General features: G+C 40.4%; 1 protein-coding gene across 1 annotated transcript in view; it reads right to left on the reverse strand.

Annotated features, from left to right (window-relative positions):
- Positions 1 to 22140, reverse strand: part of VWF (von Willebrand factor) — a 211659-nt gene that overhangs the window by 19238 nt on the left and 170281 nt on the right. The window contains exons 38-44 of the mRNA XM_044677836.1: positions 20772 to 20874; positions 19685 to 19759; positions 17231 to 17335; positions 15328 to 15533; positions 10947 to 11096; positions 4412 to 4522; positions 415 to 598 (exon numbers count right to left, since the gene is read on the reverse strand). Coding sequence (XP_044533771.1) covers positions 415 to 598; positions 4412 to 4522; positions 10947 to 11096; positions 15328 to 15533; positions 17231 to 17335; positions 19685 to 19759; positions 20772 to 20874 — 934 coding nt within the window. The remainder of the gene's footprint in view (positions 1 to 414; positions 599 to 4411; positions 4523 to 10946; positions 11097 to 15327; positions 15534 to 17230; positions 17336 to 19684; positions 19760 to 20771; positions 20875 to 22140) is intronic.

Consider the following 22140-nt stretch of genomic DNA (forward strand, 5'->3'; position numbering starts at 1 on the left):
TTCCACCAGCAAAGAGATTATAACTCAGTGAAGGCTCAGATGATGGTTAGCATTGTTTAAACCTTTACCTTCTGGCTTAGAACCAGTACCCAGAGGACCTTGGTTCAGATCATGACTTTGTTATTTACTTCTTGCCTGAACTTGGACAAGTTATTCACCTCCTCTAGACCTCAGTTCCCCTCACTCACCAAATGAAGAGGTTGGACTAGATGACCTTCTGGTTTCCTCCTACCTCTAAATCCTATAATTTTATGAACTGTCATGGTAGTGCCCAGAAATAAAAGAGACTATATTCAATATTGGAAGGCTAGAAGGCTAAAGGATATGACATCCAACAGAGGAAGGAAAAGAAGCCAGAGCACCAGCACATACACAACCACCCAGCCAAAGATCCTTATGTTCAACCAAACTGACCACAACGACAGGAAGGGCAGCACTCTGCAGCCTGACTACAGCTCAGCTGGAAGCCCAGAGGGCAGGTGGGGACATCTAATTGAGGACAGGAGACATTCCTCTGCTGAACAAAAACTTGGTCTTTCACTCGCACACACTCGTTGATAAGACAGGGGTTCTCAGGGGATCTCCATTGTGAGCCAACCTGTGGAAGAGCAGAGTAGGATCCATCAATAACTCTCGAGGGTATGATTTTCTCACCTTCAAAATGGTGATGATGATATTTTGTAGCTCACCTCTCAGAGCCTTCTAATGAGGAAAGCACTTTGTAAACCTCAAAGCACTAAATAAATGTGGGTAACTATTAGTTCATAATTTTTCTGAGAATGTGTCATAATGGATAATCAGCGAAAGAGCCAGGAAGACCTGGGTTCAATCTGACACATATTGGCTGGGTTACCCTGGGCAAATCACTTCATCTCTCAGTTTTCTAGGCAACTCTCCAAGAATATAAATTTCAGAGAAGTTGCTGACTTGCATTGTTAGATGAAGTTTCCTCAAAAAATATATAGTATAAGGCATATAATCTTTAACCCACATCTCTAATCTCTATAGATTAAAAAGTAGGCATATGGGTTGGTAGCAGTTGATGCCCTGGGGGTCAGCTGTTTTTGATAATAATACTGCTTGTGATTTTTTTCTAGTTGTTGAGTAGCTTTCCTTCCTTCTTGAAAATCAATACTAATGACTAACAGGGAGTTGAGATCCACAATAAGTAAGGAACTAGTGGAAGAACCTAGCTCCTTTAATAAATTCACATCACCTGGCCCAGATAAACTAACTTAGCTCTTGAAAGAATTGGCAGATGTGATTTTTGAGCCACTATAAGAGATATTTGAAAGATCATAGAAAATGGAAGTGGTACCATACAAGATGGTCCCAACTTTCCAGAAATGGAAAACAAGAGAGTCTACCTAATTATTAGGTCAGTGAGCTTGACTTCAATTCCTGGGAAAATACTAGAGCAGAGTGAAAAAGGTAATTAGTGAACATCTTCATAAGGAAATAGTGAGTATAAAAAGCCCATATAGAAGCAGTTAGGCAATTCAGGGGATTGATAGCCAAGCCTACAGATGAAAAGTCCCAAGTTCACATATGACTTCAGACACCTCCTAGCTATGTGACCTTGGACAAGTCACAACCCCTAATGCCTAGCCTGCCTTGAAACCAATATACAGTATTGATGCTGATAGAAATTGTGTTTTTTTAAATAATTTTTTTATTTAAAAAAAAGCATTATGACTTCATCAAGAATAGGTCACATCAGGGCAGTGTATAGAGAGCCAGACCTGGAGACAGGAGATCCTGAGTTCAAATTTGACCCCAGACACTTCCTAGCTGTGTGACCCTGGGCAAGTCACTTCACCCCAACTGTCTAGCCCTTACTCCTCTTTTGCCTTGGAATCGAAAGAAGGTAAGGGTTTGAAAAAAAGAATAGGTCAAAGCATGCAAACTTCATTTCCCTTTTTAATTGCACTATTAAACTAATAGAGAAGAGAATACTATGGATATAGCTTACCAAGATTTTTATCAATTTTTCTAAACTATCTCTTACAATTCTTGTGAAGATGGAAAGACATGGATTAGATTATAACACAATGAGATGATTTCAAAGCTGAATGGATGGCTGGATTCAAAGAGTGGCTGTTAATAGTTCAATATCAACATGGCAAGAGGTGTCTAGTGTGGTACCTCTTTGACTTGTGCCATATAAATTGTTATCCATGACTTGGATACAGGAATAGCTGGGAGGCTCAGCAGCTTTGCTGAGAACAAAAAGCTGAGAGGGAAACCCAACACAATCAATGATGGAATCAGAGTTTAAAAGGATCTTGATAAGCCAGGGCATGGTACTGAATCTAATAAGATAAAACGTAATGGGAATAAATGTAAAATCTTGCCCTTTGGCACAAACAAAAATCAGCCCCACAAGTATTTAACAGGGACGCATGGGTAGATAGGAATTGTTCTGAAAAAAGCAGAGTGTTTTAGTAGATTGCAAGTTTGATATGAGTCAGCAAAGGGAAGTAGCAGCAGAAAAAATAATATAATACAATTTAGCTTCCAGGAATAAGAAAGTGATAGTTCCACTGTGCTCTGCCCTTGTCAAAGCTGATCTGGAATATTGTCATCATTACTGGACACCATGCTTTAAGAAGGAAATTGATAAACTGGAGAGTTTCCAGAAGAGGGCAATCAGGATAGTGAAGGGACTTGGGTCCATGACATATAAGAGTTGGTGGAAGACACCGGACATGTTTAACCTAAAGAAGCAAAGAAAGAGGGAGAACATAAAAACTGCCTTCAAATGTCTGAAGGGTTGTCCTATGGAGGAGGGATTAGGTTTGTTCTGTTTGGCAGAAGCAATGAATGAAAGTTGCCAATAGGCAGGTTTAGGCTGGAGGTCAAGAAAAACTTCCTAATAATTAAAGCTGTCCAAAAATGGAATGGGCTATCTCTAGGAGTGGTGAGTTTCTCAAAAAGTGCTGGGTTTCCCACCCTCTCTCCTTGGAGGTCTTTAAGCAGAAGCTGGATGACCATTGGTCAGGCATGTAGGAGAGGAGATTCCTTTCACATATGGATTGAATTAAGTGGCCACTTGAGGCCCTTTCCAACTCTTAAATTTTGTGATTCCATGATTTGTCAAGTAAGAGATCATTTGTAACTTTGGAAATAGAATAATATTTGTTCCAGGTTATGAGAATCAAATAAAAATGTATGTGAAAGCACTTTGTTTTATAACAAGAGTTATATAAATGTTAATGTAAGCCAGTAGAGTCAAACTCAAGTAGAAAAGAGGGCCACTAAAATGCAAAAGGCTTACTGACTTAGAAAACCACAACTTAACATTATCTATGTTCAATTGCATCTTCATTTATTTTTGTCAAATAGTTCACAATTGCATTTTTAATCTGATAAGGCTAGAGCGTTGCTGCTACTAGCTCTGATTTGACATCTCCGATGTAAATGAAACCAACACCAAAATGCAACTGAACTCAGGTTTATCACAGAGACTAGTTTTGGCCCTAGAAAACAGAATGAAACATATTTCTTTCCTCTCCATAGATAATTGTGGGACTCTGGGAACAGCATGTTGGAAATTCAGTCAAATATAATTGCTTTTCCAGTATGGGTCTTTCTTCAATAAACATTATTGGTGGCTTTAGTTCATATATCAAAGTCATTGTCAGTCAACCCCCTGCAACTCAGTAAGTACCCTCCTAGAGTAAAATCAACCAACAGAGTGAGTGTTGAGAATAAGGGGACCAAAGAGAGTAGGGGGAGGATTGGAGAATATAATCCAGACTGGAAAAGAGTATTATACTCTCCAATCCTCACTCTGCCTCCATTCTCAACACTTAGCCTCTTTATCTCTAGAATGGACAATACTGATAATAATAGTATCCCTTACTCTGTATCTAGGGGTATTTAAAATGAGTTTATATTCACATACCCCAGGTAAAGGTCACCTGATATAGACCCATTATTGACATTCCTTCTACAACATTCATCTGTTCCTCCCCCAAATCCCCTGTCTTTTTTTTTTTAACCCTTACCTTCTGTCCTAGAATCAATACTGGGTATTGGGCCTAAAGCAGAAGAGTGGTAAGGGCTAGGCAATGGGGTTAAGTGACTTGCCCAAGATCACACTTTTAGGAAGTGTCTGAGGCCAGGTTTGAACCCAGGATATCCCAGCTCCAGAATTGGCTCTATATCCACTGAGCCACCTACCTGTCCCTACATTCCTTATCTTCTTCGTTCCATTGGTTCATGATTTCTAACTATCTCACAGTCAAACTATTGAGAGAGAACATAAGGCAAATGACAGTTTACTTCTTTAAGAAGGTAAAACGCTACCTGTACCAAGTATAAAAAGAAGGAAGAGGAAAAAAACATAACCTTTTCCCAATTCTATCCCCGTGTTTTCAAACTCATGCCCAAAGCACCCAAGACCTACACTCTGCCAGTGAATCTCTGAGTCTCCCCGGTGGAAGCCGCCTTCCACTTCACAGGCTGATGGTAGGCACTTTCCACAGCATTCACCTTCCTGAGAGACATAGGTGAAACCCTAGAGAGAAAAGAAAAAAAGGAGACATTAAGAAGAGGAACAAAAGTGGCAACACAGTATTCTTATCTATCAAAAAGCTCTTTAAATGCCTGCCATATGCCAAGCACTGTGCTAGATGTTGGAGAGACAAAGACAAAAGCAAAATAGTCCTTTATCTCAAGAAGCATAACTTCTATCAAGCAAAGCAGCAATTTCAAAATATATACAATATCAGTGTTTTTCAGTTATGCTTAGATCTGTGGAAGCTAAAGCATTACAGAGAAAATCCGGGATGGTAGCCATCATCATCTTTACTATCCTCATGGTCCACCTACCCGAACATGAGGCTGGACCGTGTAACCTTCAACTTCCCTTCCAATTCTAAGATGCTGCCCTTAAATCCCAACAGTGACTGCATCTGCCTCCCGTTCAACTGAATTTGTCTTCATTCATCAACTATCATCACATTAAAAATTACAAAATTGATTTAAAGACAAATCAGTTGTTGCACTCCTTACTTCCCTTAGGTTTATTAGTCCTCAGCTACTGGTCCTTGGTTGCCCCAGGTGCCAAAATCACCAGTTACAGGTCTGCCTCGTTCCCTCAGACACACTGTGCCCATTAGTACCTCTTAGTGATCCCAACACTGAAAATTCTCACCAACACTGAGAATACTAGATCCCTCTTTTTTTCTTATTCAGATCTAGCATATTCTTTTTTTAAAAATCCTTACCTTCCATCTTAGAATCAATACTGTGTATTGGTTCCAAGACAGAAGAGCTATATGGGCTAGGCAAAGGGGAGTTAGGAGTTACATGACTTGCCCATGGTCACACATCTAGGAATTGTCTGAAGCTAGATTCAAACCCAGGACCTCCTGCTTTTAGAGCTGGCTCTCAATCCACTTAGCAACCTGCCTGTCCCCTAATCTCATCTCAAATACTACTTATTTCCTGAAACTTTCTCTAATCATCTTAACCCATACATAGCATTATCCCCCTCCTATTAGTTCCCACTACATTTAATATCAACACCATTCACTTGATATCTATCATATAATCCCTTAGGTTTCAGGTCATCTTTTTATGTCCTTTGTAATGTGGGTAATTTGAGGAAAGGTGTTTGGGATAAAGGAAATGAAAGGAGGATGTTGGAGACTTGCTAAGTGGGTAATCTCAGTTACATGTAGGCTGGGATTAAAGGAGATCCAAGGTATAATAGGTCTGAAGTCAGGAGTATAACACAGAAGGGAAACAGAGATCTTTTAGGGAGAAAAGAAGTTAAACTAAACAGACAAACACAGCAGGCTTACAGACTGGGACTTAGACTCAAACACAACCTGAGGGAAATAGACTAGACTGAAATTAACAAACAGGCTTTAGTTAATTTCACAGGAAGGCACCTGTTTTGAAGTAACACCTCCTTCAAGATGGATGCCCCAGCTTCCCTCTAAGCCCAGAGTATGTTGTCTCTTTCCCTCTTCTTCCCTCTTAATAACTAACAGATAAATTACACTAATAGGGTTGTTGAAACACAAAAGGGTTTATTTTGTTTGAAGGATGTTTGTTAGGAAGGTCGATCAAAGGAAAGCCCTATCAGTTGTCTCAGGAACCTCAGGTGGGGGAAGGGAAGCAAAGATGGAGTCTGAGTAAGGACCTGCCTTTAAATTCAGCTTTACTAAGTGCTATTACTATCTAAAGGGAATAAATGATGACTGACTAACTATAACTAATGCTGTCAATCAGGTAACTCTTCACAGATTTAACTCCTCTCTAATTACTCTCCTTATTAACTCCACAGACACATAAGGTAAGGGAGGGAAAGCAGGGATGGTATTAGGATAGGAAGATATAAAAGGTTTATCTAAAATAATAATTTCTTAAGTAAATATATCAAAGCTAGGCTAAATTTCAATATTAAAGCTAGATATTCAAAGCAGCTCCGCTCATTGACAACCTCCCTCCACGGAAGATCCAGCCAACTGCCTTTTCCTCAAGATTCCAAACCTCTAACAGCTTTTGGAACCCAGCCAAAGCTAGAAAAAACTATATGACCCCAATTCTGTATACTACACCTTTCATCCAATAGATGCAACTTCTCTGAGGGCAGGGAGCATGTCCTATACACCTCTGAATCCTCCATTAATACTTAGCATTGGGCATTATTTACATTAGGTTCTCTATAAATGATTGGTAGATTGACTTGAATGAATAGAACATGCGGACAATCAAACAAAAATAAGTTAACGAATACACAGAACTATGAATAATTATTTTCACCATGTGCAAGGATTAAGGAGGGACCATAGTACAGCTTCACATTCAGATAAGATAATTTGATTGTGGAAAAGCCAGAGAATCTCAAAGTTGGAAAGGAGCTCAAAAGTCATCCTGTCCAACCTGTATTTAAAGCATTCAATTTCTATGAAACACGCTCAACAAAGAGTTTCCAGCCCTCTACTTGAAGAATACCAAAGACAGGAAACTCACTACCTCATTTCACTTTGGAACAAACATATCTAAGACTTAGGAAATATACCTCCCTATAACTTTTACCCATTGCTGGCTCTTTTCTCTATGGGGCCAACCAGAGCAAGTTTTCCACATTTTAGGTCTTCCAACTTAAAAGAGTATCATGTCACCCCCTACGTTTTCTCTTCCAAGGGGCTAAATGCCACAAACATTTTGATTTTGTCAGGGGAGGAAAAGAAATGAGTTCTCATCCCACGTTATACCTTAATCTCAACAACATTAGCCCAGTAGTAGGTCTTAGGTGTCCCAGCCCCTGAATGCAAACCATATACTGTTCTCTGATCTCTGGGTGAGAAAGCTAAGCAGCACCTGCAGCACAGACATGGGGAAGAGCCGGACTCCTTCATTAGCATCAGCAACATGAGGAGCTGAACCTGAGACCAGGGTTAAAATATTAAGGAAGCTCTCAGTGCCACCTTTCATAAGGGCATGGCTTAGAGAAAGGTGAGAAAACATGAAGCCAATCTCTTCCTCCAGAGACCCAACCCGTTTAGAGATCTATAGTGCCCATCCTTCAATAAGAACTAAGTGGCCTGATCTTTATTAGTGCCACATTTCAAATATCTCTTCACTAAATGTCAAATGCATGAAGATCCAAAATCCCTGAATTCTGTTCCATTATCCTCCTAAATTCTGCAGTCTACGCATGATAGAGAATAGCTGATCTCTGTTACGTCCCACCAAAGCACGAGCTAGGGGCAATCCACCATTTGTCTCTTTGCCCATGAGATTACGGCACTGTCCAAAGCGAGCATCCCTGACTGATGACCCAGCAACCCAGGCATTTGCCTGGCCTCCCTATCTAGACTTACTGCACGTCACTCCACTTCAGGAACTCTCTCAGATGACCATCCTGCCTACTTGAGGTCCTTTAACACAAGATATTCCATGTCCCTCCACTCCCATCTCACCTCTGGCTTTTAGATTCCCTAGCCTCCTTCACAGCTCAGCTCAAGTGCCTCCATCTACAGGAGGTCTTTCCTGATCTCCCCAACTTCTAGGACCTCTGCTCTGAAATTACCTTGGATTTCTTTCTCCTAGTCACGCTCCCCTACCCTAATAGAATGCAAGCTTTTTGAGGACCCAAAATCTTGTTTTTGTCTTTGTAACCCTGGCACACAGCACAGTGCCAGGCACATCATAAGTGATTAATAGATGCTTGTTGGATGGCCTATTTAGTGATTATTGACTGGTTGTTTATATTAGGATTGTTCAATTTTGCTGAGGAAATATACTCTGGTATCTGCCCCTAAAAGTACAAAATGATACCATTAAAGACCGTAAGATCATAGAGTTAGGGGTGGAAGGGACCTAATCAGATCCTCTTATTTTACCAAGAGGGAAACTGAGGCTTAGGGTAGTGATACTACTGAAGTAGTATCACTTTAAGTGAACTACTGAAGGTCACAGATGCCATAAGGTAAGGGGCAGGATTCGAAGCCAGATCCTCTGCCTCTATGCTTTTTTTTTTTTTTAATGCTGAACCATATTGTCTCTGTTACTTAAGCAATGACGTCTTTGTGTATGTCAGAAGCCAAGGAGGAAGGACCCAGAGCTATGCCTGGTCTCAAAGCAAAGTCCTCACGAGGGAGTGAGCAGCCACAGATGTTCAGAGGTACGTGCATGCAGGATACATTCTGATCTCCCAACACTCCCCCAGCCTTGGGACTATCTGAGAAATTGCCCATTATGCTTCATATTAATGTGCCATTCTCTGGAGGAGTTCATGAGCTCAAGAGATCTTACTGAACTGCACTACATCTCCTTGGGACCAACTCTCATCCTCACTCATGCCACATGGGAAAAAGGAGGCAGAGATAGGGACCATGATTTACCAAAGGCAGGAGGGGACCTTAACCTTTTTGGAGCTATGGCATCAGATCACAAAGAGCCTTAGAGCTGGAAGGAAGGTCAGTGCTCAGCTAATCCAATCCCTTCATTTTACAAATGGGTCCATATGGATCATCTTCACCTTGGAGAATAGAGCAAAAGAACTCTATACAAATGCTCTCCAAGGCACTGAACAAAGCAAGAGGAGTGCTTTGTTGGGCTAATTGCAAGAATCGCACTTGTCTGGCCTAGAGTGGCCCCTTTTTCCTCTCCCCAATGGCACAATGCTGTTGTCACCCGCCTCCCCACTGTTATATTATTATTAACATTTATATAAACAACCACAATGTATCCATAGCTCCTGTTATCCACTACTCTTCTCATAGTATTATTATAAAATCTCATATAATAACTTATTTTAAACCACTTTCCCTATTAGTTTCTCTTCCTTGGGTCTGGGATTTCTAAATAACAAATTTGACTCAAAAAGGGGTCTCCCAAATATTGACTTAAAGACTTCAGACCCAGAAGAGCCTGTATGTTCTCATGGCACTTTCTATGTGTCAGGTGTTAGAGAAAAGACAAAAATTAAATAGTCACTGATGTCAAGGTGTTAGGGAGTGAGGAGATGGAGGGACTAGGATAGGGAGTGCCTTCGAGGGAAAAAAAGCTGCTTAGAATGGAAACAGAAAAGGGAGTGTTCCCAGATTTTTCCAGCCTTTCCATTTCATTCTAAACTAGTTGAGGTTCGTGCTTAAACCTCCATATTTCAGCAGACCCATGATTTCGGAGGGGTGGCTGTTATCACCACTGGATAGATCTCAACCTCTTTACACCTTAGCAAATGGTTTCCATGAGTTTCCAAGGCCAAAAATTGTTATCATCTAGCAAACATTTTAATGCCTATGGGACATCTTTTTTTCTCCCTTTAAACTCTTACCTTCTACCTTAGAATCCATCCTATATATTGGTTCCAAGGCAGAAAACCGGTAAGGACTAGGCAATGGGGGTTAAGTGATTTGTCCTAGGTCACACAGTTAAGAAGTGTCTGAGGCCAAATTTGAACCCAGGGCCTCCTGGCTCTCTATCCACTGAGGCACCTAGCTGCCCCACCTATCGGAGATCTTATTCTGAATGTCTCTTAGACATCTTAAGCTCAACATGTCGCAAGTCAAACTCATCATCTTTCCTTTCAATCCCTACCTTCTTCCGAACATTGCTATTCCTTTCTCCTCTCACATTCCAGATACAATCTATGGCCCTAATCTGTTGATTCTTCCTAACATCTCTCACCCAGCACAGTGATGGGCACATAGTAAGTACTGAATAAATGTTTATTAACTGACTGATGAGAGTCTGCTCTGAATCTGCCTAGTCTGGTCTTCAGACACCAAACACACAGTCTACTGTGGAGCACACCCAGGAAGCCTCTTCACCTTAGTAAGATCTGCCAGAGTTTATGCTCCCTAAGGTGGCCCTTAGGGACTTAGAGTCACATCCAAAACCCCATGAGTCAGCAGAGCAGAACTTTTAGTTCAAGGGGAATCCCATATCTGATTCAAAATTTGAATGACGATTTAGATAGTGCTGAATATAATGGGATTTCTTTCCCTAGACTGGTTGCTTTTTGCCTAGCTACTGTCTGTTTCCCAGGCTTAATCTTTGCCTCTCAAGCTTTTTATGTCCCTCTCCCACTGACCAGCACTTCACATTATACTTCTAATGGTTGCCAAATGGCCGTCAAAAAGATGCTGAGGAGACAGCTAGGTGGCTCAGTGGATAGAGAACCAAGCCTGGAGATGGGAGATGCTGAATTCAAATCTGGCCTCAGATTCTTCCTAGCTGGTTAACCCTGGGCAAGTCACTTAATCCCCATTGCCTAGCCCATACCACTCTTCTACCTTAGAACTAAGACATAGTATTAATTATTAGATAGAAGGTATGGGTCTAAAAAAAAAGATGCTGAACTGAGAAACTGTATATGGTGTTCAGTACAAGAATTTTTTTTAATCCCTTCTTAGAGTCTTCTCCTCATATGGGTTTCCTGCCCCAACCCAAAGGCACCCACCTGGTACCTTACTTACCTGCTGACAGCTCTTGTCACAAGGCTTATCAGAACATTCAGCCACATGCAGACCCACAACAGCATCTTCCAGGTCAGTGCAGGTACAAGTTTTGCAGCCTTCCTCCCAGAATTGCCCCACAGGGTAGACAGTGCCATGATGCACACAAACCTGGAGACATAAGGTTTCAACTTGTTTATACCTTGAATGAGCTAGAGGCAGGATGGAACAGTTTTAACTGGTCAAGTTAGCTAAATTTCAAAGGCGCCAGACCATTATTAGTCTGAGTTTCCAAAGAAGAAAGTAACTGTCGCACTTTCTGCGTCTCCCAATCCTACCCCTGAAAAGGGCACATAAGTAACCCTACAGAGCTCTATGGGGGTACAGTCACCGTGGTTTGTAAACTTTCTAGTGAAAGGAAGCCACGGCATAGTTCTTCTCCTCAAGGAGTTTAGAGTCTAACTGGAGAGATGGCATTATACGTGTGAATCAGTTAGAAAATATTCATCTCTTCATTTGAATATGGTCTGACCACATCTGAAGTATTATGCTCAACTCTAGGCACCACTTTGGGAGGGATGTTGGGAAAATGAAAAGTATCCAAAGGAAGGCAAAACCAAGATGGCAGAAAGTCTTGAGTCTCTGTCATAGGAAGATCAGTGGGAGAACCTGAGAATGTTTAGACTGGAAAAGATGAGACTCAGGGGAACATGATCATTCTCTTCAAGGATTTTTATCACTCAGCAACCACCACTGTGGAAATGATCCTCTCTGAACCTGACTAGAACAGTCCATACACACATACACACACACACACACACACACACACACACACACACACACACACACACACACTGCCATATGGAAGAGGACAGAACCAGGAGCAATATGAAAATTCCAATGAGGCGAATTTCAACTTCATGTTAGGAAACCTTCCTCACAATTAGAGCTAACCATCAATCTGTAAAATGGGCTGCCTAAGGAAGTCAGCATTTCCCTCACTGGAGGATTTAAGCTCGATGACTACTTTTCAGATATATTCTCATAGAGAGCAGATATAGGTTGAATTTTGTGGTCACTGAGATCCCTTCCAGTCTAAAATTCTGAGAGTCTCTCATTCAGTTATCCATCAAATTGTTAGTCTTACTATATGTGTGTGATACTATGCTAGATATATACAGTTACAGAGAATTATGAGGCATATTCTCCTACTTATTGAGTCTATGTGTCACAAGGAATAAACCTTTGATTAAGGAGTCAGTGAGATCCAGGTTCAAGTCCTGTCTCTGATAATTACTATGTGACCATAAATAGGTCATTTAATCTCTCTGAGATCAACAATTTCATCTGTAAAATGAGGATGATGAATTCTGTTTGTTCAGTCATGTCTGACTGTGTGTGACCCCATTTTAGGGTTTTCTTGGTGAAGATACTAGAGTGGTTTGCCATTTCCTTCTCCAGTTCCTTTTACAGATGGAGGAAACTGAGACAAACAAGGTGAAGTGACTTGCCTAGGGTCACCTGGCTAGTAAGTGTCAGAGGCCAAATTTGAATTCAGGAAGATGAGTCTTCCTGACTCCAGACCCAGCATTCTATCCACTGTGTCGCCTAGCTGCTCACATCATCTATAACTCACATAATGATACCCACATCTACAAATCATCAACTATTCATCTATAAAATAAGGAAGTTGGACTAGATGATATCAGAAGTCCCTCCCAAATCCAGCACTCTGGTTTGTTTTTCTCTCTCCTCCAGTTTTGATGCTGAGAACATGCTCAGAGATCTTGCTCCTCTTTTCTGAAGCCTTGCTATATCTGTCTCTTGCTTCTTCAATACATATTCCTACATTCTTTGGGCCAGGCCATTATCAAATGTGATCATGTAAATGAAGGACGTTTTGACTTTAAAATGCTTTAGAAATGCATCTATTATGCATTTCTAAATGCATTATTATGTTTGTCCAAAAGAAGGACATGAGGAGGAGTGCCAAGGAGTGGAAAAGTTCCTCCTGACCTCATTAAATTTCATTCCAATCTTTCTGTTGTTCTTTTTAACCAAAAAAGAAACATTTTGGCTAGAGGCGAGGAAAGCAACTAGGGTAGCCGGATCACACAATGGATAGAGCACCAAGCTTGGAAATGGGAGGACCCAGGTACAAATTGGGCTCAGATACTTCCTAGCTATATGACTTTGGGCAAGTTACTTAATCCCCATTGCCAAGCCCTTACCACCCTTCTGTCTTAGAATTGGCACTAATTCAGAAGCTAAGAAAAGGAAAAAAGTAATTAGTCACTGCCTGTAGTCTTCACTTGTCTACTCTCCTTAGCTCCTTACCATCAGTCTTTCTGAAATCTCTAACCCACACTGGATGCAGGCATATTAGTACTGTGATAGATCCTGGGTTCAAATGCTGCATCTCCTACTGACTAGCTGTGTGATCATGGACAAGAAGTCACTAGGCATCCCTGGGTCTCTGCTTCTCATATTTAAAATTAGGAGATTGGAATAAGTGGCTTCCAGGTCCCTTTTAGCTCTGGATCTATTATCCTGTATCTAGGCAATTTCATCCAATTATATAGTCACATAGTCCCATGTATCCAATTAGTCCTTCCAAGCCCTCCTGTTGTAGATCAGATTTCGGTAGCATAATGTAGTAAAGAGCATCAGACTTGAAAGGAAGAAATGTGAGTTTGAATCCTGGTTCTATTCTTTATGGGCTGTGTTACTATAGACCAGTCAAACAACTTTTCTGAGCCTATTTTTTCATCTTCAGAACAAATATATTAACACTTGCACTAGCTTTCTCACAGGGGAGTTGTGCGGGAAGTTCTTTAGAAATCTTTTTTTTAACCTTTATCTTCTGTCAGTATCAAGTCTAAGATGGAATAGGTGCAAGGGCTAGGCAAATGGGGTTAAGTGACTTGCCCAGGGTCACACTAGTTGGTCATTTGGTCTGGAGAGCAGGAGGTTTTTTCTCAAAAAATGGTTACATTTCAAGGAGTCTATGAATGTGGATAGGAAATATGATTGCTTCATTTTCACTAACTTCTAGCTGGAATTTGGCTTTTCCCTTAATTATACATGAGCAACAAACATTGTTCTGAGAAGAGATTCATAGTGGACTCATGACCAGAAAAATGTCAAGGACCTTGACTACAGAGGGAATTCACAATGAGCTAAGGCCACCACTCCAACTCTGGATAGCTCCCATTAGTAGCAAGTTCTTCTGAGATGCAATCTTCTGTTCTAGAACTTCTATGCATTGACCCTCTCGGGCCACACAAAATGAGCACCCTCTTTCCTCCACAAGACAATCATTAAAATAGTTGATGACAACCTAGGATGGCTAGGCATTCCCCTAGCAAAGGGAAATGCCTACATTATTAGGACTAATATAATCCACAAGAATTCTCCATTAAGATATTGTTGTTCAATCTTTTTTTTTTTCAAAGAAAATCATTGACTTCACTGGAATGTCATTGACTAGTGGATGAATTGGATTTGACTGAGGCAGAGTCATCATTTGAACGCAGGTCCTCCTAACTCTGGCCCAGCTGTGCCGCTTAGCTGCCTCTTATTGTCTATTTTGCACCAGGTTATTAAGCATTTTTAAATCTAGTACAATGTGGACAATAAATAAGTTCTACTTCTTTATAATTGGGCAGGTAGATAGAGCAATGAATAAAGTGCCATGTCTGTAATCAGGAAATCTCCTTTCCCTGGCTGGGTGACCCTGGGCAAGTCACTTAACTCTCTTTGTCTCTGTCTCTTCATCTATAAAAGGAGCTGGAGAAGGAAATGGCAAACACCCCACCACCACCACCAATACCTTTGCAAAGAAAACTCCAAATGAGGTTTTAAAGAGTCAGAAACTACTCAAAAATAACAACTTCTTTGTATCTCCAACAGTATGGTACTTTGCTCATGGCAGGTACTCAGTAACTAACAAATGAAGGAATAAATAAATTGTTTTCTAACTGGTCCATGTGCTTACCTTTTTGACGAGGCTTTAATTTCCTTATAGGCAAGGACCCTTTCTTCAGCTTATCCTATGTCTCCCACAAGAATCCAGAAGTACTTGGATTCACCTAAGTTTCTTTTTAAGGTAGGGACAGAACCCAAAGATCCTGATTATATGATATTGTCAATTTAGTGACCAAGGAATCAGAGCAGTAAAGACAGGTTCTGGGTATTAAGAACACAATTTCTCTCATCTCTTTGGGGTATAAATCCATACATCTGGGTCAAAGAACATGGATTATTAGTAAATTTTTATGTAAAATTATAAATTGCTTTCCAGAATGGTTACACTAGTTCATAAGACCACTAATAAATAAAGCATTGATGGTTTTCTAACAAACAAACAAAAAAAAAAACACAAAAGCTGCAGATACTTTACCTTGTCAGGGATACAGGTGGTACTGATACAGCCACAATCATTAGTGACAGAGGAAGTCAGGTAGCCCAGGGGGCAGCTCACAGTGGAATTGAAACAGCTGCAAGCACACTCATACTCAGTGCAACACTGAGTCTTCCGGGGAGTCAAGGTCCGGTGTGGAGGGCATGAAGGGATAGGCTCATTTTTACACTCTTCCTTGTTGCAGGCTGAAAGGATGGAAACACACAGGGGAAATGCCACTGGGGTCATCCTCTACTGAGAATTTCACCCAGGAATGGTTGGCAATGTGACAATAATGTAAAGTCCCAGCAGAGAGTTTGCCCAGATTAAATATTAAATAGGTGATATAAATTATCATAGACCTCTCCAACTCAGAGCCTGAAGGAAATTAAACAAGATCTAAAAGAAATTAAACTTCAGGGAAGAAAAGATTTTAGTCAAAATTGAAAACATAAAACTGTTCTCTTCCTCACTCTCAATAGCATCTCTGGCCTATTGGACATTACGGAGGTTCAGTGATGTCACATCAAACATCTCTATGACCTTGGAAGTATTTGAAATGATATGTCCTAATAAGAATTCTTTTTTAACCCTTACCTTCTGTCTTAAAATCAACACTAGGTACCAATTCTAAGACAGATGAGTGACAAGGGCTACATTAACTGGGGTTAAGTGACTTGCCCAGGATCATACATCTAGGAAGCAACTAAGACCAGATTAGAACTCAAGGTCTTTTTAATTCCAGGTCCAGCTCTCTATCCACTGTGCCTCCTAGCTTCCCCCTACAAGAATTATTTTTCAAGATGATCAGTTACTTGAACTTCCCCACAGAGTTGCACTAAGTGACTTTGATGTGATTCATGGTTTTTTTCTACCTGTATATTACTGATCCCTTTTCCCTTCATTCCTTTTCCACATCCCATTGTTAGGGTCCAAATGGATGACAGCCCAAGGAGCACACAGAGACAATGCAATCCAAACAAAGGGAAGACTTTATTGCTAGTGTGAGCTAGGGGAGCTCAGCAAAGGAGTTCCGAGCGGGGCATAGTCAGAGTAAAGATTATATACGTTTGGGGTTCCAGGCTGGTGCTCAGGAGGTGGCGGGAGACTCAGGGGGTGGCGGGTAAGGTGGCGGGTGTTGACAGATTTAGGGGCGCCCTATAGTTCTTAAAGCGTAACTTCTGTATCCTTTGTAGTTAGTGGTTTTGGGCTATTTCCCCAAGCATGTCGGGGGTTTCTGTCTTGTTTTGGCTATGGCTATTTTTCTCTTTGTCACTTCATTCTGTAGGGGACTGGGGGCTTTGACCTAGGAGCTATAACCTAGTTTCAGTTATTTCAATAGATTCCTAACTAGGTTCTCAGTCTCAAGTATAGAAACCTCCTTAACACTACCCAGGTGTGGAAACCTCATAGCTGTATAAGAGATGGTAGAAGGCGAGGGAGGCTCCTAGGGACCACACAAAAACTCAGTTAGCTAGGGTGGGGGCACACAAACCTCCAGAATAAAATGACTCAAGCTTCCAGGAAACAATTCAAGTTTGGACAATTAGCCACATTTGGCTTCCTAATCTTCAGAATATTCCTTAAGCTTTAAATTTATTAATTAGCAATTAATTCATATATTCATTTCAATAATTAGCAATTAATTCATATATTCATTTCAATCCCTTGAATATTGGCCCACAGTTACTCAGATTTCCATCTAGCCTGCTCTTCTTCAGATTACATTTGCTTTCCTTTAGTCTTGAATCTTAGTTCTTCCACTCCTGAAAAATGTTAGCCTTCCCATGAAGATGTCCTCCTCCCTTCCCTCTAATTACTGCCTCAGGTAAGCTCTGTCTCATCACTCATGGTCCTCACCATAAAAAGACTGACATTTGTGTCATTTGGAATTTGGCCTTACCACAGATATAGTTCGGTATGCATTCCCCTGGGTTGGTCAGCACTGGCTGAAGCCCATCTTCACAGTGAGGTATAGGGGCCAGGTCACAGTTCCCTGGGTCACAAACTGAAGAAAAGAGAAAGAGAGAGTGCTAGTTAGCAGGAATACACAGTCATATTCTTAAGAGGTTGTCATTGAACCAATCAATGGATTAGCACCCGTTATTCAGAACCCAGTCCTGAAGGAAGCAAAAAATATCTATAGCTTGTCTCTAGGAAGCTAACAATCTAACGGCAGAAGATAAGATAGTCTAACATTTAAAAAAGATTAAATAAAGAATTATTATAAAAAAACTCAAATATATATATATATATGCACATATATATTCAAAGCATAGTATTTGGTTTAAAAAAATATTTAATTTAGACTACCAATTTGGATTTTCCAATCATTTAAACAAAAGCTGGCTTGAATCTTACCTTTGATTGTATAATGGGATAAGGGGTGGGAATGACTATCTCATGAGGGACCAATCCTCAGAAGAAATACAATATAATTTGCCAAGTACCAGCTCATGTGGAGGTTTGGTGAACCTGCTTCTAACAGGAATAATAGAAGATCTCTTTCCCCCCTTCAAAACATGAATACATATTCTCTGTTTCCTATATATTTATTGTATGGTGATGAAAAGTCATGTAACTCTCTGCTGAGCCAAAACAGAATGTGTAGACAAAAGGCAGAAATAGAGGAAATCCCTCTGTCTGTCTGTCTATCTGTCTCTCTTTCTCTCTTTCCTTTGGCTGAGGCAGTCTGGTGAAGTTGAGTCTTGTGGAGAGTGTCTCCTGGAGATAGTCTTTGAGAGAACTTCACTGGAGACTGCTGCTTGAATTGTGGCTTCAACTTAGATTCTGACTCCTGGACTACTTCGTTGGATGAGTGAAAAAGGCTGACTCCTTCCTAATTTCCTAAAAGACTAGCTTCCATCTTGGAAGAGGCCTCATTGTTACTCACTACTGGCCCTCCTGGCTGAGGACTAGTATAAGTATTTTCTCTAACCTCTCTCACATTTTTCTACTTTATTGTTTCCCCTCTGTTTTTTAAATAAACTTCTGACTTGAGATATATCCAGCGACCATGTTATTTCATATAATTTAAGTCCAACCACTAAATTTAACCTTTACACCATGTGGCTGTGAGCACATCGCTCTTTCTTTCTCTTTGTGTCTATTCTCTCTTGAACTTAAATGAATGATGTGATAATTGGATTAAGACTAAACTGCCCATCTTTAGATTTAATCACCAAAGGTGATTATTCTGGGAGGTCCTTAACCCATGTGTGCTAGAGTGGGTGACCAATCAGAATCAACTGACTGCCCCCTAAGCTTCCTAATAAGAAGCAATTGTGATTGGACATGCAAAGTAGGAGGGAGACACAAGAAGTGATGCATATGTGACCCCTTTAAAAGGAAAAGGTCTTCTGCTGAAGGGGGCTTCTGGTGAAGAGGGTGGTTGTTGAAGGAGATCTAACTTTTCTGGTGCATGGAGGTGGTGAGTTTAAAGACTGACTGAATCTTCCTGAACTTCTCTTAAGGAACTTCCTTAATAGATTCTGTGAATAAAGCTTTGCTTCATTCACCTCTGGGCCTCTGGCCCTCTGACTCTCAGCTGAGGGTTAGTTAGATCTACCTGGATTAATTAGAGGATCATAGTAATTTACCTACTGTGTTAGATTCTTATTTCTTATTTCCTCTCTCTCTTCTCAATTGTAAATAAACTTCCATAAAAGTCAATTTTGACTTGAGATTATTCTTAATTGAAGATTGATAATTGTTCAATCCTCTGGTGATCATCTTTTAATATATTGAACCCCAAAAAAACCTTTTTCCCCCTTACAACTCTTTGGGTACTATGGTTAAAAGATCAGTAAATATCTTTCATTGTATAATTGTACAATTCATATTCCATCATCATATCCACAAGGACATCATGAGAGACTTTTGTAAATATATTGTTGATATTAAATATGTTACAACTATAGCATTTCCTTCCTCTAACAACAGTATATCTATCAAAAAATGAACTTAATTCAGTTTGGCAAAATTTGTTCTTAGTGAACCCATGATGGTTCATGGTGATTACCACACTCCTTTCTAAATGTTTACCAACCATCTGCTTAATAATCAATTCTAGAAGTTTCCAAGGAATCAGGCTTACTGGACTATACTTTCTAGATACCAGACTTAGTAGTCTATAGTTTCCATAATCAACCTTTTCTCCTCCTTTTTAAAAATCAGGATGTTTACCTAAATCTAGCCTTTTAGCTTCTTTGCCTTTTTCTGTAATTTCTCAAAGCTTACCATCAGTGACTCTGAAATTACATCTGTCTATTATTTCAACACCTTGTCAATTTGTCAAAGCTTAGAGACAAACACAAAACCCAGTGAATTTAGGAGATGTCATAAATCAGATACATACCACACTCATACTCTGGGCAGCACTGTCCTGGATGCTGATGCAAACGGGCTACTTGACAAGGACCACAGGTGGTGGCTACAATCAGAGGTAAAGAAGAATGTAAAAATAGAAAGAAAAGAAAAGAAAAATGCTGGCATGATTTGGAGTACCTATATATTGGAACAGGGGATCAGAGAAAACAAAGATGTCTCTTTCCATGGACTTCTTAATAAACTAAATATATATCCCTCTGCCAAGGGTAATCCGCCTTTAAAACAAGTATTGGGTCATGTATCCAAGTTCTAGAAGAAATTACTCAATAGGACTAATGCTAAATCAAACCTCCACTAATGTTTGGCTTTCCTAGGGGTCTGTGTATATGAGATGAGGGGTTTGCTCTGAGTGGGTTTATGATCAATGAAGAGAACTGTGTCCCTCATGCCCCATTTTCTAACTCTAATTCCTCTATATGTCTTCTCTTCCCTCATTAGCCAGTAAGCACGTGGAGAAGCACAGGGGCTGTCTTTGTACTCACTTTTATTTGCATTCCTAGAACTTGGTAAGAGGGCCAACAGATAGAAAGTGAACACAAGAAATAAGTGCTTGTGTTGGGTCTTGTTGTATGAAGGGAGTCAGCTACTAGGCTGTGAAACAATGGCTGTACACCAGTCCCTGTCTTCAGGAAATGTACATTCCTTGAAATAGGTACGGAAATAGAAATCATATAATACATTCACAGTAAATTCAATTTGGGAGAGGAGAGGTAGCATTAATAGCTGGGGGATTCGCAAAGTCTCTTGAAGATTCAATTAAGAATAGTTCCCATTTATATAATTTATATTATATTTTATATATGTTATATTTTATATAAATTATATAGTTTTATTTATTTACATAGGTTTATGAAGCATTTTCCTCCTGAAGTCCTCATGAGATAAGTAGAGCCAAGTTTTATGATCCTCTTTTAAAAGATGAGAAAATCGAAGCTCGCAGAGATTGCCCAGTGTCACACAGCTAGTCTGTGGCAGATAGGTCTAGGGCTCTTTCCCACATACTGTAGTGCCATTGCCTGGAGAGGTATAAAGAGGTAGAAAACAAAGGGACTCACATCTGGCCGTATGACAAGGCTGAGAGGTACAGTTGATCCTGCGGTCATTGAGACACATGCAGATCTGACAGGGCTGGCCAAAAGGCACCCACGTTTCCAGGTACTACGGGAGAAGTGAGAGAGAGTGAGGTCATAGGGAATCATGCAGGGCATGTAGCACCATTCTGTCCCATCTAGGTAATTATAATTCCTCCTTCCTGTGGCTCAGTTTCCCTTTCAGTAAATGGAAGTGATCACCCCCCAAAAAAAATTTCTTTACTGATTTTTCATAAGAACTTGTCACTCTTACATATCACTTTAAATTTATTAGTTGATTTCCTCATCACAGCTTTGTGAACTATCATGCCATTATTATTATCCCCATTTAATAGATGAGGAAACTGAGGCTTAGAAAGATTAAGTTTATAGTTATACAATTTGATAGTATTAGCCAGAGTATTCAAATCCATGTCTTCTGGCTCCCAAGCCAATATTTCTTCCTCTCTGATCTCCCTCCCTTTCATTGAAATTGGGGCTCCTGACCCTGGGGCCCTGGCCTCTGATAAGTGACCTTTCACCTTTTCTTACCTGGAATCAGAGCACTGTGACACTACCTGACCTGTTCAATGCAACCTCCTTATACCTTTGTCCCTCATTCCGATTTTCTAACTCTAGCTCCACTATGCGTCTTCTCTTCCCTCATTAGAAGGTATCATGTGGAGAACATGGGCTCTCTTGGTTTCTACTTGTATTTGCATTCCTAGAGCTTAGCAAGAAGGCCAACAAATAGTAAATATACTGTATAAGAAGAAAGTGGTGTCTCCCACTCCCTATTTCTTACCCATTTCACATTTAATGTTTGACACTTGATAATGTTTGTTGACTAAGACACCAAGCAGCAGATGACCTCTGATTAAATATAATGAACAATATTGGTCCAGGGGAATGGAATAAGGAAACATGTCTTCCTCCTCTCAATAAGGACATGGAGGCTACAGATGCAGATCTGGCTTTGCTTAAGTGTTTTCTTTGTTACATGTAGGGGCAGGAGTATTTAAAGGATAAATGACTAGGTAAAAACTGATGGGCAACAAAAAAACTTTTTGAAGTATAGTTGGACGAAGAGGAAGCCAGAGGAGATTAGGTAGGAAGAGCAGTGAAAGCAATGTCACTGAGGCAGGAACCATAGGCTAGGCTGCAATAACCTCCTGAGTAGTCTCACTGCCTCAAGTCCTCCCCCATCCTCTACACAGATGACAAAGTGATTTCTCTAAACTGTGAGTCATTCTCTCTCTCTCTCTCTCTCTCTCTCTCTCTCTCTCTCTCTCTCTCCTGTCTCTTATACACATCTTAGGAAGACAAGCACTGACGACATGATCACCAAGGATCG

Source organism: Gracilinanus agilis, chromosome 5, assembly GCF_016433145.1.
Source record: "Gracilinanus agilis isolate LMUSP501 chromosome 5, AgileGrace, whole genome shotgun sequence".
Taxonomy (NCBI): domain Eukaryota; kingdom Metazoa; phylum Chordata; class Mammalia; order Didelphimorphia; family Didelphidae; genus Gracilinanus; species Gracilinanus agilis.